This window comes from Melanotaenia boesemani, chromosome 11 (assembly GCF_017639745.1).
Source record: "Melanotaenia boesemani isolate fMelBoe1 chromosome 11, fMelBoe1.pri, whole genome shotgun sequence".
NCBI classification, from domain to species: Eukaryota; Metazoa; Chordata; class Actinopteri; order Atheriniformes; family Melanotaeniidae; genus Melanotaenia; species Melanotaenia boesemani.
In genome coordinates, this window is record NC_055692.1 from 3,621,973 (window position 1) to 3,638,566 (window position 16,594).

The window sequence follows — 16,594 nt, forward strand, 5'->3', positions numbered from 1 at the left end:
TTACCTGGTAAATAAACTCCAGGTAAATAAAAGTTCCTGGAAATGTCGTCTTCATTAGGAAACCTGGTGAACGACGCTTAAAGATTAGCTCAAGTCACTTGTGGTTGTTGGCTTCTTGCTGAACAACCACAATCTTGTCGGGTAAAACAAGAAAGTAGCTTTTTTTTAGCCACAACATCTGGTCAGCTAACAGAGAAGGAGCCTAACCAATTTACAAACCTTTAACCAAGATTTGACTCCGCTCCATCTGATTCACATGAAAGGTTCATATGACGCTTTTTTTTTTTACATCTTTTCATAAAATCATTGGCTCATGCTCCCTTTTATGACTTCATGACGAACCCTGACCTCAGTCACTTTCTGAACAACCCAAAAACACAGCAACATGAACACTAGTTTAAAACGAGCTAGTTTGACCATCACTTCATGTTCGCATAGCTAATGAGGCGAATGTGACGTCACATGAATACAAACAATATGTGATCTTTAGGTTCCTGGTTTTGACGGAGCTGTTTTCTCAGGGTCTGATTTGCTGACTTCAAGTAAAAGACGAGTAAAACTTAGGCAGACACAACTATAGTGATGGAGGGCCGTTACAGTGGAGGGTTTTTGTTGAGGGAAACCCTGATTGGCTGTTTTCTGTCTAAACATCCAGTAGAAAGATCCTGTAAGTGTATAATTCTGACAACCTAGCATGTTAAGCTGATCAGTTTCCATCATGACTTCACCCAGGCGGACTCCATCATCTTCACCGTCGTCCAGCCTCCTCGCCACGGCACCATCGAGCGCACCAACAACGGGCAGTACTACCGGCAGACCAGCAGCTTTACCATGGACGATATCTACCAGAACCGCATCAGCTACAACCACGACGGCTCCAACTCGCTCAAAGACCGCTTCACCTTCACCGTGGCCGACAGCACCAACCTGCTGTTCATGGTGGAGGAGGCCGGCAAAGAGGTGTGTGTGCTAGCACGTATTTGTATGTGTGTGGTGACATTTCTGCCATGGCAGGAGTTTAGTTAGATTGTGTGTTGGTGTGTGAGGCGGCTTCTTGACATTTTTATTACAGCTGGATGATGAAATAGAGGACTTGGGGCATGTGTTGGCGAGTGTTGATGGCTGATTTGTTGATTTGAAGGTTGGTGTGTGTGCTCTGACCTTTTCATGACGGGAGGGGCTGAGTCAGCAGATTTAGCCTTTGTGAGGACTCTTTGTGAGAGGGACACTTTTAAAAAGTTTAAACATCTTTTAAAAAGAAACATTTTTAGAAAGTAAAGAATTGTCAAAGAGCATTCTGTCAAACAGAAAAAAATGATGAGTATGAACCAGAGTTTATGACGGGAGTAATAATCTAATAATGGCAGCCATATTAGATTACATGACTTTCACTATGAACTATGCCATTATATACTTAATAAATATATATATATATATATATATATACATATATATATATATATATATATATATATATATAAATTACTAAAATAAATTAACCAGAAAACCCTGAACTGACAGTAGTAGAAATCAGCAGTGAGTTTAGTATTTATCAAATCTTAGTTTCTGGTTGTCTCATCAAGCTGTCTGATTCACCTGTGATGCACTTACTCATTTTTCTAATCCACCCAGCCATCGTCATGGATATTTACAGCGCTATTTGGACCCCTGTTGCTATTACAGATGTTTCAGGGCTGTTTTCGATCTGCTGACTCGACCACATCCAAAAACTCTTCTAAATATTCTAATCCTGCCTTCCCTTACTTCAGTTAAACAAAGCCTCTCTCTAAACCACTCTACATCGTCGACTATGAGCACCTTTTCATCGGCTCCAATTTCCTTAATCACTTTGAAATACCTTCCACTCTCCCCTCGCCTACCAATTGTGTTATAATGAAATTTCACGTCTGCCATCTAGCGATGGAAAATGGTAACAGCTTTAAGCTCTCTTTCTGGAAATATGGCCTGGTGCTTGTGTCTCAACAACATAAAGTCATTTCACAGTTGGAAGAGTCCACCTTCTAGTACCAGGTTGGACCCCTTTGTCCTCCAGAACTGTCTTAATTCTTGGTGTGATAGGTGGAAGCAGGTGGTGGAAACCTTCCTCAGAGGTTTTCTCCATATTAACATGACAGCATCACACAGTTGCTGCAGGTTTGTCGGCTGCATCCATGATGAGAATCTCCCGTTCCACCACATCCCAAAGCTGCTCTACTGGACTGAGATCTGGTGGCTGTGGAGGCCGTTGGAGTCCAGTGAACTCATCGTCATGTTCTAGAAAGCAGGTGGAGATGATCTGAGCTTTGTGACATGGTGCATTATCCTGCTGGAAGTAGCATCAGAAGATGCTCCACTGTGGTCATAAAGGGATGGACATGGTCAGCAACAATACTCAGGTAGGCTGTGCTGGTTAAACCAGGCCACGTTGGTACTAAGGGGCCCAAAGTGGGCCTGATCTTAGCTGGCAGGAGGCACCCGGTGTGTCTTCTGCTGCTGTAGACCATCTGCTTCCAGGCTGGACGTGTTGTGTGTTCAGAGATCTTCTAATCCCTTAGATACATCCTGCCAGTCATAAAGTTGTGTGTTTTAATATGTTCATCTAGAACTTAACATATAAATGTTCTCACAGGTTGATGACTATAAACATCTGTGTGGGTGTTGTTAACAACAGTTTTATGGTGGTAGTTATGAGCAAGCCTCAGGCTGAATTGACTGCTCTGATTATCAGTTTAGCGATCTTTCGCTGCCATCCGCCGCTGCCTGTCATCACTAATAGTTATTTAGCATCAGATATTTATATTTCACACACGTCCCAGGCTCATCCTTCTCTTTCCATCACCTGGGGACATTCGGCTCAACGCTCACATTTGTTTAGCAGTGTGGAAGACGGTTATTACTGCCTGTGATCGAGGTTAGATTTGCTCCCGCAGGTGCCGCCCTGTTATTAAATAATGTATGAATAATGTATAGAGTGTGGATGAACGCATCCTTTAGTGGCATGTGTCAGCATTGGCCCTCACAGCATCTGCATGATGGCAGGCTGCTCTTTCTGTAGTCCTCTAGTCCTTTAGTCTCAGTCACAGCACAGGTGATAACGGGTGATATCGGTGTAGCTCTGATTTAGCCTGTCATCACTGTTTGAAGCGGAGTAAATCAATAATATGCTGCAGCACTTGTGTTTGCCACTAGAAGTGTACGTCTTCTTCGAATTTGTTTCCTTTACTGTTTGAATGGATACACAGACCATCACTGTCTACTGGGCGGATAATGTATGTCATCACTCCATTGTTGCCATGTTTGTTATCGTCTGAAACTGATGTCAGAACTCTGCACTGCCCTCTAGTGGCTAGATTGCTTAACAACCACAGCAACATAAAAGATGTATGTGGCCAGAGGATGTGCCTTTTTTTGTACGTAAAAGAAGCATAAACAAGGCTTAATATGTCTATACACCAGTATTTCTCAAACTAGGGGGCGGGCCCCCCTGGTGGGGTAAGGCAACATGACAGGAGGGGCGAACTGGATTGAGAAAATGTAGCAGACAAACTAATGTTTTGAAACTTGGGCTCTTGGAAACGTTCTGGTCCACACTCCAGACCACTTGGTGGCAGTAATGCACCAATTCATTTTTGCCAACTGAAGAAGAACTGCAGAACAGAGATCAGGGTTTACTGAATGCATGAAGCAAAAAAGAGAGAGAGATGGAAAAACAGGTATCTGGGTGAAAGAGGGCAGATATCTTGCTCATGGTTTAACAGTAAATGTATTCCTCACATCTGTGATGCTAGGAGTATAGTAAGTTACATTGTTTTAAGTTATATAGTCATAGTAAGTTTATATATATACATTTATGGTCCCCTATATGGTCCCCTCACTCTGTATATATAAGGGCGGGAGGGCCTGGGAATGTTATATTTATATTTACTTCCAAAGGGTGCCATTGTAGAAAAAGGACGTCTTGCATTGCTTTTCAACTAGTCATGGTAAAGAAAAATACCCGCCTATAGAAACTAGAATCTTTTAGCGGTGAGCTTTGATGCATATTATCTTTAAAGCATCAAGTTCAAGAAGGCTGGCTGTGTGTTGGGGACTGATCTGGAGCTGTCCAGAAGGGATGAAGGATTCCAGGCCAACTGATTGGCCACAAACATTTAAAGTGTGAACTGTCCACGTCTCCACCCTGACCTTCAACACAGATTAACCTCCGGGATGAGCCCTATTCTGTATGCTCTTCCACCCACCCCGTCATTAAATTTACAGACTACACCACGGTCATCGGCCTCATTAACAGAAGGAACAGTCAAAAATCTGGCAAGATGTTGTACCTGCTCAACACCAGCAAAACAAGAAATAGTAATAGCCAAACACAAGAGGAAGCCAGCTCCACTTTACATCAACAAGGACCTAAAAAAAAAGCTGTCGGTGCCTTTTTACCACAGCTCCATTGAGAGCATCCTCCTGTACTTTATTGCGGTCAGGTAGGCCAGCTGCTCAGTGGCAGATGGAAAAACAAGCTGAGGGTCATAAAGGCTTGTGAAAACATCAGTGACTGTCCGTTACCCTCTCTGGAAGACATCACCAGCACACGGTGGCAGAGTCCCAGGAGGAAGAGGAAGTTTGCAGTTGATCCTTCACACTCAGGACAGCAGCTGTTCTCACCCTGAGCTCTAAACACAAAGAGTGTGTGTGTATAAGATTTATATCTATTCTGTTGTCCTCATTCGGATTTTATTCTAACTATCCTTATTTTACTGTATTAATAATTACAGCTGCTCTGACTGAACGAGCGCTGCAGCTTCACTGTACGCCTGATATACAATGACAATAAAGATTTTTTAGGAGTTTACATTATATGCACTGGTCTAGATCAGTGGTTCCCAACCTGGGATCCACCAAAGGGCACAGGGGGTCCCTGAGGCTTTGAACATTCAGAGCCATCGTGATTATATGTTGTTAATTTAACAGGACACAACCAGGATACATGATTTATAGAGAATCTCACATTTGATACCATAAAACCAGCATGGTTTCAGCATAGGGGGGGGCAGGGGCTCCATGGCTTTTCAGTGTTTGCATGAAGGGGTCCTCAAGGAAAATAGGTTGGAAACAACGGGTCTAGATCAGTGGTTTTCAAAGTGGGGGCTGCAAGGGGTGCTTGGGGGGGCTCGTAAAATTAGAGGGAAGCTAAGAAAAAAGTTCAGCAACAAGTTCAGCATAATGACATCATCTGTGTAGACCTGGCGGCTGCTCTGCTCCTCAAGCTAGTGTGTGTGTGTGTGTGTGTATGTATATATATATATATATATATATATATATATATATACACTACCATTCAAAAGTTTGGGGTCACTTTGCCATGGGATTCAATAGGGAAGTGACCCCAAACTTTTGAACGGTAGTGTATACATGTATATATATATATATATATATTTATATACAGTAGATATATGGTACTCTCGCTCCATATATAAGGGGGAGGGGGGGGGTTTAGAACCACTAACAAATTTATTGAATAGTTTATAAAAGTAAAACATTCTAAAAGTCTATGTTTCTTTACATATTTTGTAGCATTGTCTTTGGGTTTGGGGGTCCCGGCCAGAAGCTAAAGCTGGCTGCGGACCAGCCTTAGCTTCCCAAACTTTTCCATGCCAAACTTCTCCTTTTGGCATGGAAAAGTTTGGGAACCCCTGTTCTAGATGATTCTGCATGTAGAATTTCAGTCATTTAGTCATTTGTGTTTTAGTTTTTTGTGTTAGATTGAGCTTGTGTTATTTCGCCTCTCTGTTTATCACTAATAATTTCCGGTTTGATCACTAGTTTCCCAGACAAGCTTCATTAAAGAGAAACTATATAAGTGATCATTTCCACGCAGTCTGGGGAAACAACGATCTATACAAATGAAAAGTGTAAAACACTTCAATGCCTTGAGAAAGAAACAAAAACATTGGATATTTTAAGAAAACTTAAGTGAGAGCATCATACTGTTATAGAACGAGTGTGTGATTCCGAGAGTAAACAGGTTTAGATCAAGTCCAGGAGGCTGCAGTATCTGGGCCTCCCTTTACCAATGATCACAAAGAGAAATGTTTACAGTGGACTTGGAAATATATGAACACTTATTTTTAACCAGCTTTATTCTCTGATGAATGCCGTGCTGCACTAGCTGGTCCAGATGGATGGAAATCTGGATGATTGGACACCATGTGGGACATGGTGGGACAAGCAGGTGGCAGTGGACTGATGCTTTGAGATGGTAGTAGCATTTAGGGTGGCCTCTGCTAAATCTATTTCTGACCATTTCCTACTATGGTATAAACGGAAGAAGCGTCCATTCTGCAGTAAAGACAACGCTCCATCCCATGCTGCAGGAATACCATCGAATCTTAACTCTTAACTTAACTGGGTACAGGGAGAAAAACTCATGGTGGAGACCACCATCATCCCCTGGCCACAACAATACTGACAACCTGTGGAGCATCATGAAAAGGAAGAACTATAAGGGTGGGGGGCAACTTTGGGAGGCAACTATCCATGGACTTCCAGGTTCAGTAGAAGAGATAGAGAAACAAACATTAAAATAAAAGGAAAAAAAGATAAAAAGAGAAGATAGATGAAGCCAGTATAAGCTGTTCTTAAACTGTTGAGTCCTTTTCAAAAAGTGTCTCCACCATCTTTAAAAATGTATCTGCAATAATCACTTTTATCTTTTTTTGTTTGTTTTCCAGATAGTGACAGCTGCTCCTCAGAAGTTCAAGATAGATATCCTGCCAGTTGACGACGGGACACCACGAATTGTCACCAACCTGGGACTGCAGTGGCTGGAATACATGGATAACAAGGTACAAGTCAGGGTTATTACAGTAGTCATAAGATCTGTGTCATTAAATAGGGGGTTATTGGGTAAACAAACACAATTAATCTAATTCATTTCATGCTCTCTGATTATTTAATCGGAATTAATCGCAGTCAGGAACAATGGTTTTAAAATAATTCAGTTCAAATGTAATTTTGGCAGGTCAATGAATCTAAATAAATCAACATTTATTGGCTTGTCTCAACAACGTGAAGTCTATTCTCAGTAGGAAAGTCCACATCTTAGTACCGTGTTGGACTCTCTTTGTCCTCCAGAACTGTCTTCATCCTGGTGTGATAGATGAAGCAGGTGGTGGAAACCTTCCTCAGAGGTTTTCTCCATATTGACATGACAGCATCACACAGTTGCTGCAAGTTTGTCGGCTGCATCCATGATGAGAATCTCCCGTTCCACCACATCCCAAAGCTGCTCTACTGGACTGATCTGGTGGCTGTGGAGGCCATTGGTGCCATGTGATTGGCTGATTCGATGTCTGCGTTAACAAGCAGTTGAACAGGTGGAGCTGATAAAGCGGCCGATAAACCTGTAAAACGTTTAGTGTGGTAAAAACTGTAAAAATGTCACTGTGAATTCTTTCTGAGAGGTTGTCGTGTTGGTGCTGCTGGTAATTACGTCCTGGGTGTTTTATTACCGAGGCAAATGATCACAGTGTTAAACACCTGCATACACTCATCATGTGCTCAGAGAAAGCAAAAACCATTAGCAAACATTTCCATCATCATGAAACGTTGACCCTGGAGGTCATTCTGAGGAGCTGCAGCTCACTAACACAGCGCATGTGTGCAGTCTCATGGATATATTGATGCAGGATAAATACATTTAACATAAAACATGGTACTGAATCTAACATGCAACGCTCGTCCCGAAAAACAGGGTTAGTTAACATGGAAGTGCTGATGTGGAGCAATAGATCAAGGATTAAAATGAAAAGTCTGAAATGTGGCTGCAGTGCAGGTCATTTGAGTTTGTCTGTTTGTTTGTCAGGCCACTAACCTGATCACCAAGAAGGAGCTGCTGACGATGGACCCCGACACAGATGATGGACAGCTGGTGTATGAAATCACCACCGAGCCGAAGCACGGCTTCCTGGAGAGCAAACTCAAACCGGGGAGCCCCATCACCACGTTCACCCAAGGTACACAAAATCTGATTTCTGGTTTTACCAGAAACACGTCTCTCCAGCTGAGGAGGCTTTAATGAACTCATTAGTGCTGAATTATTATCTCTGCTTATAATGAGGACGCAACACTTTCTCATCTGTTCCAGTGTTCCAGCAAACAGTGAATTTATCAGGACTTACTTGTTGGATTTTAATCCTCCGAGTACCTGAATTGATTTAGTTTGTGGTGGTCTCTTAGAAAGACAATAATCTGCTCATCTGGTTCAGTGTCGCCCTCTTCTGTTCATCCTCTGCCTTAAGTCTTGCTTAAAGGGAGAGAAGAAGGGAATCCCGTGAGCAGGTTCGGTCTGGTCTGTGGGATAAATTAGGTAAATATAAAAATGACATAGAAGATATTAAAGTTCAGTTTCTAAAGATTGCATTTCTTTTACATGGCAGGAGAAGAAATTTTTCTATCTTTTCAATCTGACTTAATAGATCTGACTTCAGTTTGTTATATGTGTTCGTTCAGGTGGTCAGGATTACTACACACATGTATAAATCCAATCCACTTTATTTATGAAGCACATTTTTAAAAACATTTTTTAAAAATTACATTTCAAAATAACTTCTAGCTCTTTAAAAGGTACTCTGATCATACTGCATTTAAAAGTTTAATATATTTATAATATATTTATTTTAAAAAAACATTAAATATAACAGATCAAACATGTAAATGGGGCTGCACGGTGGTGTGGTGGTTAGCACCGCAGCCTCACAGCAAGAAGGTTGCTGGTATCCGGCTTCCTCCCACCGGCCAGAGGCATGCACGTTAGGTTAACTGCTCACTTTAAACTCTCCCAAGGAGTGAGTGTGAATGATTGTTTGTCTCTGCGATGGACCAGCGACCTGTCCAGGTGTACCTGCCTCCCACCTGCTAACTGCTGCGATCGGATCCATAACCTGTGTTGGAGGAAGCAGTGTAGGAAAAAAAACATGAAAATATGTAAATAATCAACTAAGGAAAAATATTACACTGCATTTAATGTGCTTCCTAAAAGGATAGATCACTACATATATACATAATGTATAAAAGGGAGACATTTGGAGGATGTTTTTTAACTTGTAGGTTATATTTTACTGGTCCAGTTTACTGGTCCACTGGAGATCTAATTGTGCTGTATGTGGCCCCTGAGGCAAAATGAGTTTGACGCCTCTGAATTAGGTGTTAACAGTCAATCATTTGAGTTTAGTCGACTCCAGACATCGTCACACAGAGAAACGGACGAAAACATGGCCCTGCGTTCCCACCTGTGTCTTCAGTCTGTTCTTCGCTGGGCTCTTTCTTCTCAGCCGTGGGAATGCGGAGTGTATCGCCTCCACTTTCCCACGTTCACTCAGCCAATTTCCACTTTGAATCAGCAGGGTTCTCATTGTGAGCACGCTGGCATTATATCCACCTCCAGGCTGCAGCCAGGGATCAGTGTCAGTTTGCTTTTGTAAAAATGTTGATCCTCCAGGCTCCAGAGCAACTCCAAGCTGTCATCTTAATGTGCTGAATCCTCAATTCAGAGTATATAAACTGAATTTTTCTTAATGATAAACATTTTGTAATGGAAATTAATTACTCTGAGAAGGAAGAAATGTAAATGACTAAATGGGATGGGATCTCTGGTGACTTTAACTCTTCATGCACTCAGGTTAAAAATGTTTGTCTGGTTTACATATTAGTGCAGTTTTATTTGTGTGGCATCATTTAGCTGTTTTATCTTCACAGCAGTGTTTATTCAGAGCACCCCAGAGGTCATTTCAGTATTTTTCTGGGGTTGTTTTATCTTCTGTTAGAGTATAACTGTTTCCCTATCTTGCTCTGAAAGGTGTGAATTCTTATTTGGCTACCAAGTAATTGCTCAAAGATTTCTGTTAAGTATCAGTCCTGGGAGGAAGGTTTTTGTTTTCTTAATTATTTTTAAATGGAGCCATTAGTACAAGAAGTAAGAAGAAAATTAGTGTTTGATTTGTTATATCTGTGCTGTAACAATGCTTATTGCTACGACATCTTATACGTTGGAAACCCTGTTTATTCCCTTTTAAACTGAGTCACATTTGTAAAATCATTTGTGAGATGAGGAGCAGAGTTGAGTAGGTGCCCATGAAAAACTGCTTCTTCTGTTGACTCTTGTTTTCGACTGACACTTCGGCCAGCCGATTTAATTTTTAATAAATGTTCCTTTTTTTTAAAAAAAAACGAGACTTGTAATGTTGTTGTTATTGTCATTTTTATTATGTAAAATGATGGAACAAAAGCAGTATCGGCTCCAAATATCGACTCAAGAAAATCAGCAACCTGTATCGGCCAACGGCCCTAAAAAAGATCCACATCAGTCGATCCCCAGTGTCGTTTATTGGATTTGATGATTGAAATCTAAAGAAGCAAGACGCATTGAGATCTTAGTATCATGTAGAGCAACCATAAACAGCCACAACAGCCTGGCACCACCACCAGGTTGGTCACACTGTGCTGTGGGATGTCATCCCATAATATAACGTATACTTCTACTGGGTGCCATTAAAAGGCAACATGGCATCAGTTTGCGAAGGTCACTCTGGTACCAGCAGCTGATCCTAAAAGTGTTAAATGGGGTTGAGGTCAGGATTGCAGGTTGTCCAACTTATGGAGGTTCTTAGTCCGGCCCCAGACTTTGGAGATGTGGGATCACCACCGGTTACAGAATCTCATCTCCACATCTCTCTTCATTGAGATTTCCTCCAACAATGACAAGCCTTATTTTACCAGTGAGGAAGCTGCCCCACACCATCACACTGCCTCCACCAGAAGCTGCTATCAGTGTGGAAATAAGTGTAGCGCTCTCCACATCTCATGAAACATGAAAAGAAACAATAACTGATCATTATTTATCTCTATCCCTTTTAGCTGATGTCAATCTGGGCCTGATCCGCTACCAGCTGCATCAAGAGAACATCCAGGAGACCATGGACAACTTCAAGTTCCTGGTAAAAGACAGCAAGCCGAACGTGGTCAACGACAACGTCTTCCACATCCAGTGGTCTCTCATCAGCTTTGAGCACAAGAGGTCTGTATCAAAAGGTTTTACAACACACAGAGAGAAACCTCCACTCATGCACATTTACATCTTCATAAAACAATTCCTCACCTCTCTTCCTCAGCTACAATGTAAGTGAGAAAGCGGGAACAGTGGCTGTGACAGTGAAGCGAACAGGTAACCTCAACCAGTACGCCATCGTGCTCTGCCGGACCGAACAGGGCAGCGCCACTTCCACCAGCAGCACCGGATCTCGTCCCGGCCAGCAGGACTATGTGGAATATGCCGGACAGGTAACCAAGCTTCAGGAGGAAGCTAACACACATTTCCACCAGCGCTTCTTACACCATTCCTGTTCTATAATCTCCAGGTGCAGTTTGACGAGCGTGAGGACACAAAGGTGTGTACCATCCTCATTAACGATGACAAGGTGTTTGAGGGGATTGAAAGCTTTCACGTGGAGCTGAGCATGCCCGTGTATGCGCTGCTGGGGGGGAACACGCGCGCCATCGTCAACATCAACGACACGGAGGACGAGCCCACCCTGCAGTTTGATAAGAAGACCTACCACGTGAATGAAAGCACCGGCTTCTTCCACGCCCCCGTCGAGAGGAAAGGTACTAAGTTCAGTTCAAACTGCAACAAGTACAACATGGTCGATGTTAACGCACCTTCTTCGATAAACATTTCATTCTAATTTGTTCTTAACTGAAAAATAACCTCCGTCCCTGAGATGATCAGGGCTACACAGCCTGTTTATTCATGCACTTTATAAAAGCTTCACAAGTCCAGGGCCAAATATCTGAGGTGTTCAGTGGTAGACGATGGTAGGAGCAAGTCAGGACATGCTGGTAGAGACATGTCCCTACCATCCTTAACCAATTTTACATGCTGGCTCATCAACCTCCGATGCTAATTTCATGCTTTTTTCCACTGATTTACCACTGATTCTAATTCCCCTTTTAGTTCATATTTCCCATTTTATAAAAAAGAAAGATGTTTTTAATTTTATTTGACTCGATGTTTACTGGCAGGACATTACAGTATAGATAAATCACAACAGATTTCTTTTTTAGAAATTAAAGACAGAAACTTCTGGTTTCATTTGTCATTTATGTTGAAAACAGCTCAGAAAAAGAGGAATCAAATGTAGAACATGTGCGTTCCAAGTCGTTCATTTCGTAAAATACTATGGCAATTTTAGTGATTTTTAGCGTAAGTAAACAATGTTATCACTGCATTTAGCTTGTTTAATGCTGGTAGAAGTTTTTAAAATGTGCAACTTTATGACACAAATGTTAAACTTACTTACATGACAGAAAAGTGATGCCTGCCTCATGCTGGAGAGCAAAGCAATACACTACTTTTCACATACTACAGACTTTTAATAGTTTCCATACTGAGTACTGAGGCAAAATCAGTATGTGCAAATACAGAAGGAGGCTGGTTCACAGGTAGCCAGTCAGTCTAAACAGAGCTGATATATTCAAATGATTTGTACTAAAGTGTTCAAAAAGGAAGAACTGCAGGACCACCAGCAACCATTTGTTTCTGATGAGTGTGCCGCTTATCTGCTGAGTCATCAGTCACAGGTGAACTCAGCCAATCAGACTTTCAGGAAGAGGGAGAAAGTCTGGTGAAATAAGAAGCAATACAAAGCAGGAAAAGAAAACAACTCAGACTTTGGTTGTCTTGTTCCCTCTTTTCCACTCAGGTGACACCTCTAGCACCGTGTCAGCTCTCTGCTACACCGTGGCCAAGTCGGCTCAGGGCAGCAGCCTCCACGCTCTGGAGTCCGGCTCCGACTACAAGAGCCGAGGCATGACCGGAGACAACCGCGTCATCTTCGGTCCCGGCGTCAGCATGTCCACCTGTGATGTGAAACTCATCGATGACAGCGAGTATGAACTGTCTGAGGAGTTCGAGCTGGTGCTGTCAGACGCCTCAGATAACGCCCGCATGGGGGACGTATCTCTGGCCAAGGTAGTCATCGATGGACCCAATGATGCATCGACGGTTTCATTGGGAAACGCCACCTTTACTTTCAGTGAAGATGCTGGTATGAACAACCTTAAACGTATTGTTTCCTTCGGGAATTTGAATAAAAGTTGCTTTCCCTCACAGCCGAAGAAGCATTTCTTGTGTCAAAAGTTGACCCGGAAAATGTTGCAGTGTCCACCGCGGTGTCTTCCACCTTAGACTGAGCAGCGAAGCCTTTCTTCTCATGAATGTGAACAATCTGGGGAATCACTGATAAATTACAGCTACACGTTGTCTTTGTTCTGAGCCTCTACTGTTGTCTTTCTCTTTTCCTTCTGTTGCGCTCTGACATATTGTAGCTTTTTTCCAGATGGTCATTTAACAGATGGAAACAGAAGCAGAAGAAGAAGCTGTGATTTCTGATGTAAACAAATATCACTGCTTGTGTGTATTTAACGCCATCTTACCAATTTCTGTTTTTCCTCCCTTAGAAATTTAAAATTATTTTAAAATTTCAGACAATCGCCTACCAATCAATTCTGTTTTGGTCTCACCCTGCCTTCCACAAGATGATCTTTTTTTTTATCTAAATAAACTTAATTGAGTAAATCTCACAATGCAATACGTGCAACGTAGAATAAAGTGTGGGATTATGTTACATTGAAGTACTGCTGACATAACAGGCATGCGCAGTAAAGATAATTTTTTAACATAATATTTGGAATATGCTTTTTCATGTATGCTGATTCGAACTATCATCACAATCCGCGCCTCTGGATCGGAATGAAATATTGATCTGAATGAGTGGGATTTACATTAAACTTTTTTTTCTGGGCTTGTAATTTGAACACTTGTGTCCATGTTTACATGGCTACTGATGCCGTGTTCAGTAGATGGACTATGATATAGATTTATGATATGCTCGTGTTATCTGGTAGATGTCTTAAAGTGGTTTTGCACAGAACTTTTGGCAGTTGTACTTGACTTTCCTTGTTTCTTATAGATGTGCTCTATTAGCATCAAATCTCAGACTTAGCACACACTTCGTACCAGAGCCTAACAGCGGTGACAGGTTTTTTTTTGTTGTTTTTTTCCTGATTATACGTAAAGATCTTGGCAAATTGTCATCACTTTGTGCTAATAGTAAAGCATTACAACCAGATGCAAGTTAAAATAAGACAGTTGCATATGTAGACGATAGTCCCATAAACTCTTTGATTTCTTACAATTTAATAAAAGTAAAGAAAGACAAAACAATTTAATGACTGTAAAATCTTCTGATAGTGGTTGATTTTTGGTTTTTCTTGATACACAAGTATTTTGAAATTACAAAAACAATTTTTTACTGTTATACTTAATTTAATTTACAGTTTCAATTCGTTTTTATCTTTGCCCTTTAGGTACAATTGAAATACCGGTGCTGCGTCATGGCAGCGACCTGTCCTCTCTGACTTCAGTTTGGTGTGCCACCAGACCTTCAGACCCCCCCTCAGCCAGCCCAGGAATTGACTATATCCCCAGCTCCAAGAAGGTGGAGTTTAAACCTGGAAAAACTGAGGAGGTACTTTTTCTGTTTACGTTATTTAAACACCCAAAGGTCTAATCAAGTAAATGTTGAACCTTTAAAAGGTCATTGTCATCACAAATGTTGACATATAAGACTTAAGATTGCTGCCTCAGTTTAAACCAAATATTTCTGACCACCGAGCTTTTCTCAGATTTAAAATCAGTCAAATACAGTATCATTAAAGTTAAAGTCTGCCCAACATAAAAATATGAAACACAACATTTCATATTTCATGTATACGTACATTAAAACAATCAAGTTTTAATCTCTAAGAGACAATGTAAAACTATTATGATTCCGTGTCAGATAAATGTGAGTGTCATCTGCATAACTGTGGAATGAGATGCTGTTCTCCTGAGAAAACAACCAAAAGGGACCATTTTGATGAAAAATAACAGTGGCTCCAGTACCTGGGAGGTTCCACAAGGAAGACTGGCTGAAGTAGACGTAGCATTACCTGGGCTGACAGAAAAGCTCTTTCAGACAAAAAAGGCCTAAACCATTTCAGTGTAGCCTTTTACACTGACACAGTGCTCCAGGCAAGGCAGAAGGATGCTATAGTCCTGCTGTAAGCATTAAAAGCACAAATAAGGCACAAAAGTGCTAAAAACAGTGACCACAAGCAATTCTCAATTATCAAAAACTTAATAATCCTCTTGTCTCCTTATTTCAGACCTGTAGTTTGACAATCATGGACGACATCCAGAATCCATCCATTGAGGGATCAGAGTCTTTTGTGGTGTTTCTCAGTTCTCCTCAGGGTGCTGTCCTTCAGGAACCTTATGAAGCCAACGTTGTCATTACTGACACCTTTCAGGACAGTGCGTACACACAAAATAAATATCGTTATTATATGTTATTTTTCTTGAATTAAGCAGAATAAAAATGTTAAAAACCAGCCCTCTGACCATCATCTGCCCCTCTTTTAGTTCCCAGCATGCAGTTTGAGAAGAGCACCTACACTGTGAAAGAGAAAGACAGCATGCTCCACATCCCCATCATCCGGACCGGTGACCTGTCCTTCAAGTCATCTGTGCGGTGTTTCACTCGGACCATGTCCGCTATGGTCATGGATGACTTTGAGGAGAGAAGGAACGCAGATGAGTCAAGCATTACTTTCCTCAAAGGAGAGAAGGTACAATGTTTATCATAACTATGCTAGAAAATCAGAATCAACACTGACAAACACTGTTTTTGTGAATGTTTTAATTAAATGTGCGTATTTGTATGGAGGAAGTTATGGATAGATTTGAAAGGTTCAGATTGGCTCTGATTGGATCTGGGGGGACTTTAAGGACGGGAGGAGGAGACTCAGTCTGGGGGTTCAGTCTCAAGATGTCAGTGACCCAAACTGACTTAAGAACCCAAAAAATGGATGAAGGGGAGAGGATTGACTGGTGCGAGGAAGAAAGGGAGGAGGAGGAAGGAAAGATGGATGAAGGGTGAATGGGTTGGGAATGAGGGAGAGAAGGGTGGACTGAGGGATGAGTAAGGGTGGGAAGGAATAAATAAACAATGGATGGATGGATGAGGGAGGGTGAAGATGGATGGACAGTGGATGGATGAGAAAGGCAGAATAAATGAATGAATTAGGATGAATGAGGGCAGATATGAAGGTTGGAGAGTGAGAGAAACAGAACTGAGTTGGTGAAGCAGGTGATCAGAGGTGTGAGGGGCTGTGGTTTTGTGATGGGGTGCATAGCTATAATAATGGAGGTGGGACCTTGCTCCTGAACCAGGTTAACTTAATTTGTTTTTGTTTTCCAGGTGAAGAACTGCACCGTCCACATCAACGATGATTCTGTTTTTGAACCTGAAGAGGAATTCCAGGTGCATCTTGGGACGCCCCTCGGGGACCACTGGAGCGGTGCCATGGTGGGCACAAGCGACATCGTTACAATCACCATCACCAATGATGAAGACGGTGAGCAGGCGCTCATTCACCTTATGATTCAGGACAGGGACAGTTGTCCATGGACCGCTGAGTGTCAGAGTCACTGCTTGTTTCC

General features: G+C 41.8%; 1 protein-coding gene across 1 annotated transcript in view; it reads left to right on the forward strand.

The window, feature by feature from the left end:
• Positions 1-16,594, forward strand: part of fras1 (Fraser extracellular matrix complex subunit 1) — a 290,358-nt gene that overhangs the window by 260,590 nt on the left and 13,174 nt on the right. Inside the window, exons 49-59 of the mRNA XM_041998958.1 lie at positions 733-960; positions 6,726-6,839; positions 7,859-8,009; positions 10,909-11,068; positions 11,163-11,331; positions 11,409-11,655; positions 12,753-13,097; positions 14,419-14,579; positions 15,259-15,406; positions 15,515-15,720; positions 16,353-16,509. Coding sequence (XP_041854892.1) covers positions 733-960; positions 6,726-6,839; positions 7,859-8,009; positions 10,909-11,068; positions 11,163-11,331; positions 11,409-11,655; positions 12,753-13,097; positions 14,419-14,579; positions 15,259-15,406; positions 15,515-15,720; positions 16,353-16,509 — 2,086 coding nt within the window. The remainder of the gene's footprint in view (positions 1-732; positions 961-6,725; positions 6,840-7,858; positions 8,010-10,908; positions 11,069-11,162; positions 11,332-11,408; positions 11,656-12,752; positions 13,098-14,418; positions 14,580-15,258; positions 15,407-15,514; positions 15,721-16,352; positions 16,510-16,594) is intronic.